Here is a 4,766-nt window from a genome sequence, read left to right as displayed (position 1 = left end):
CTGTGACTAGCAGTTCTCTCCATTTCAGACAATAACACTTTATACTTACTCTATAGATTACTAACTAGCCCTTTATCATACTTCAGAATAAAAAGCACTCCTCATTATAATTCTTAGCTTTTCCATTCCAAAGATTATGTTACTATTCTTGCTCTTTAAGTGGAGCATATTTTCCAAATACAGTAATTTTTCAGGGCTTGGTGTTGAATACAGACCTAAACACTGTCAAACTACTCTATAACTTATTATATCCTGAAATCAAAATACAACTTTAACAGCAAACATTTATGAAGCTCAATGGTATATCCATACTTTTGAACATTTAAACTTTAGTAAATGAATATAACTACATAATGAAACTGCTTCTATGCATCATGCCCCAAATATAGTGCTACAGATTTGAAATGTCTTCTTGGGAAAATGCAAGTAAAGTCTAATTAACACTGCCATATTCTTAGTTTTCAGAATAACCTATGTAAAGATAACATGTATAGTACATTCCTTTTCATATAGAAAACATGAAAACTAAGTGCTATATTCATAGTGAGGGAAGGAGGAATAGAGGAACAAAACAATGAAACTGAATAGAATAGGGTGATTCTAAATATAACTAAAAGAGAACTCAAATATTTCTTTAAACATTAACTTAATCAAACTACAAGAAGTGACTTTTAAAACATTTCACTAAGCAGTAGGTTAGGTAGGCTCACGGTTTCCTTCTCTCAGCTGTTCCAGTGTCCTTAGAGGTTATGTAGATGTTGATAGGTGGTAGTCGAGGATAAGTTGCCACAGTAACTGTAGAATTATGTTTTTGGCAATTTGGAGGAACTTCCCATATAGTCCAAGATCTTCTCAAACTTTATGGGCTTTTCGTCAACAGACACGCCTGCAAAGTAGATCATCAGTGATGGCCAAGTCTGGTTTGTTTCATACAGGCAGATGGAATCTTCAAGATGATGCCAATCCTTGACCTCATGGAAGATCTTCTTAGTTCACTGGACTTCTGCTTGATTCCCCACTGGGTCCAGCACTACTCTCTCCAGGAAGGTAGAGGAAGTTGCATGCCACATATATGGGGAAAATTATTTCTTGGTTTCCGAGGTTCACCACTTCTTGTTGTTGATTCTTTCTCAGAGAAAGAATAATATAGTCAGTCTCTCTCCTGAGAACAGATTTTCCAGTACTGTCCAATGAGATCACTCGTAGACGGAAGGCAATTTTTCTCTGCCAGAGTAAGCTGACACCAAGGCCACAGGATTTATTCATTGCACTGCGACATAATATAATGCGCCTGTTGTTATAGCACACTACCAAGTCCCAGCCAAAGTTGAAGCCAGACCAGGTCCAGCTGCATTGCTCATCTGTGAAAAGTTGGCCTCCACACCTCATGCTGTTTCCATGGATGTCAGACACATCGATATCCATTCGCCCAAGTTCCCTGGACTGCTCTGCCTGAAGAAGTGCTAGCCATTGCTCTTTGTATACTGGAGTCAACCATGTTGCAGGGATCAGTCTATCCTGTTCAATAATGCGTGCTGAAGGCAGGTCACTGATGATGTAGGGAAGCCTTAGTCGCTGGAACACTGACACAAAGTCTCTCCCCTGATCACTGTCCAGAAAAGGTCTGTTATCTGACTCCCTTCTGAACTTTGCAAAGCTCAACTCTTCAGGCAATAATACTCTTTCAGATCCTGAGCACGTGCGTGCTTCCAGCTGCAGGTACATCCACTTTTTCAGTGTGGTATACACATCCATCTCCACTCCAACCACCACAAGATCTGAAGAGGCAATGAGCTCTTTCATGAGATCCACACCGATTCCTAACAATAGTTCATCATTTTGCCGGGTCATCAGGTTGTCCAAGAGCCACTGGCAGCAAACATATTTGATGCTCTGGAGCCCGTAATTCTCAGCAGAGTAATAGTAGTTGCACACAGTCTCGGTACTGACTGAGGCTCTCATCATATCCTCACACTGCTGAATTAACTCATCCAATTGCAGCATATTCGCTGTGGCCAAGACGGAAATGACTCGAGGGGGAGGAATTACAATTCTTCGACTGTACAAGAAGCCTAGAACATCATTGAAAGCCTCGCGATCAATATTTTCATCGGGCATCTGCATCTCTATTGTATCCATATTTGACTCGCGCCAGGCCCCACAGAACATGCTAGAAAAGTACCCAGAGCGGCATAGGTAGGACTTGTGCAAATGCCACTCCTCCTGAAACGCACAGATCTTTATATCGCTATTTTCACCCCTCAGGAAAAGTGATTCATACAGTGTCCTACGGGGTACTTTTGCCAACGGTCCTCTACCGCTGCCCTTCCGCTTGTGGCCTCCCTGACCAGTGGACACTCCTGGCTGTTCACTTGCCTGCTCTTCCTGTACAACGGACGGTCCTGCGGCTTCTTCGGCTTCTTCGGCTTCCACGGCCGCCTCCCCTCTAACAGCGCCTTCTCGAACAGGTTCATCTTCCTCGGGATTTCTCCTGGACCACATTCGACTGCTTAGAGCTCCCATGGCTTCGTCTGAAGGGTGAAAATGGGAACTACCACATCAGACCTAGAGGCCAAGCACAAAACCTCAAGCCAGACTGCAGCGGCTGAAGAGTGAACAGCTTCGTGCCTCAGCCTCGCCGTTAAAATGGCGGCCAAGATGAGCCGCTCTGCCACACCATCAACTCAGTTGTAGAACAGCGCCATCTACCTTGGAGGACCACACATTGCACCTTTCTTCTAAAACGTCCTGTTCTTGGGCTCACCTCACAGACTGATGGCGCAACCCATACCTTTTTTGCATGGACCTCTCTGATTATGTTTATGAACACAAGTAGCATTACTCATCTAAAATTTTGAGTGATGATTTCTTTATCGGAAATTACGCCTTGCTTTCATCTTTGCCCTCCAAGTGACTTCACATACCTTTGTAATGTCTGCACCTACAGCAGCAGCGGAGAATAATATTTGTCCTATATCCCACTGTATTTTAAAACTAATTTGTTGCCGGGCCTGGTGGCACACACCTTTAATCCCAGAACTCGGGAGGCAGAGGCAGGCAAATTTCTGAGTCTGAGGCCAGCCTAGTCTACAAAGTGAGTTCCAGGACAGCCAGGGCTATACAGAGAAACCCTGTCTCAACGCCCTCCCCCCAAAAAAAACCCCAAACAAACAAAAAACTAATTTGTTAAAATAATGTTTCCAGTTAAACCATGTTTTAAAACCATCTCAGTGTGAATCAAAGTCATCTCTTTGCAGACAACACAAACATTTCCCCCCAGAAACCTGAACAGTAAATATTAGATGAATTCTTGAGGTGCTAGAAATATCAGCTAGTCAAAATTTAAATCTGTTGGGTTTAATTAAGACCTGAGGCTTACAAGTTAGTAATCTAGGGAATGGTCATGTTCCAAAAGCAAATATTTGTCTTTGTGTGTTTACTAACCATTTTTATGTCTTAGATAATGTTCAGATAAAGCCTAGACAGAGGGATGTTTATCTCTCCTTAATATATTGAACACGGATACCATTTTCCCTTAATGGATAGAAGCACTAAATTTACCCTAAAGGAAGATAGGAATTTCCAAATTAGTACACAAATAGTCTTAGTTTGGGGGAGTGAAACAGCATAGGTGAAAGTTTGGTTTAAACTTTCTACGTTGATATGGTTTGTACACCAGATTAGAATCCAAAAAATTATTTCACTGTATATTTTGATAAAATTCAACTATCAAACTTGGTATAAGGCAAAGGAGAATAATATTAAGATGCAGGACACAGGATGAAAACAATCAATATAAATGTGTAGTAAGTTTTGAATATCTGAAAATATCTTTACTCTTTAAAGTGATATTTATCACATAATATTTACAAATTGCATTGGTTACAAATTACATTGGTGATACTGGCCTGACAAGTTTTTTTTTTTAAAAGAATGACTGAAACAAGTGCTTGGAATATAACTCAGTAGGAGAATAATTGTGTTTATTATGCACAAGGTCCTTGGTTTGATTGTCATAACAAATTAATAATAAAAATAAATATGAAAATAAAATTATATAATTGAAATAGGAAGTGTAGCTGGCATTTGCTAGTTTTTGGGTTCTTTCTTCTACCCTTCTCCATCCTTTTTCTACCCTTTCAAACCCTAACACTAGAAAGGAGAAAAAAGGGTAGAAAAGGGGGTGACATCTGGGAGGTCCCCTAAGAAATAAAAACCTTGGAAGTGAAAAAGTTTTGGCTTCCCAGGGAAGCAGATTTGGACAATGGGCTGTTAATCATTGATGGCTCTGTAAGATAATAGCCAAGTCAGATCCTGGAATTTCTTCAAAGCCTCAGCAAATATAGTAAACCTAACATAACAGCCAATCAAAAACTGGCATATATAACTTCCTGGGCATCCACCAATGAAGTTTTAGTTACCTAACCATAGTTAAAGTTCCCCTAGTTTTCTATAAAAGGCTTGCACGCCTTTGTTTGGGGTCACCATTTTTGATAAGTGGTTAATTATTATTTTTAAAGATTTATTTATTTATTATATGTGAGTACACTGTAGCTGTCTTCAGATGCACCAGAAGAGGGCATCATATCTCATTAGAGATGGTTGTGAGCCACCATGTGGTTGCTGGGATTTGAACTCTGGACCTTTGGAAGAACAGTTAGTGCTCTTAACTGCTGAGCCATCTCTCCAGCCCCAAGTGGTTAATTCTGCATGCTGGTGTGTGAAATTCTTAGACAGATGGATGGAACTAGAAAATATCATCCTGA

At 40.5% G+C, this 4,766-nt stretch overlaps 1 protein-coding gene across 1 annotated transcript; it reads right to left on the bottom strand.

The window, feature by feature from the left end:
* Nucleotides 1-987: 987 nt before the first annotated feature.
* LOC110286294 (germ cell-less protein-like 1) lies at nucleotides 988-2,523 on the bottom strand. Its single transcript, XM_085837821.1, has one exon. The coding sequence runs from the start codon at nucleotides 2,521-2,523 to the stop codon at nucleotides 988-990; it is 1,536 nt and encodes a 511-aa protein (XP_085693947.1).
* Between the last annotated feature and the right edge of the window lie 2,243 nt (nucleotides 2,524-4,766).

This window comes from Mus caroli, unplaced genomic scaffold (genome assembly GCF_978045245.1).
Source record: "Mus caroli unplaced genomic scaffold, Mus_caroli_1 scaffold_5, whole genome shotgun sequence".
Lineage (NCBI taxonomy): Eukaryota > Metazoa > Chordata > Mammalia > Rodentia > Muridae > Mus > Mus caroli.
The sequence above is the reverse complement of the archived record's forward strand: the minus strand, read 5'-3'. Positions and strand labels throughout refer to the sequence as shown.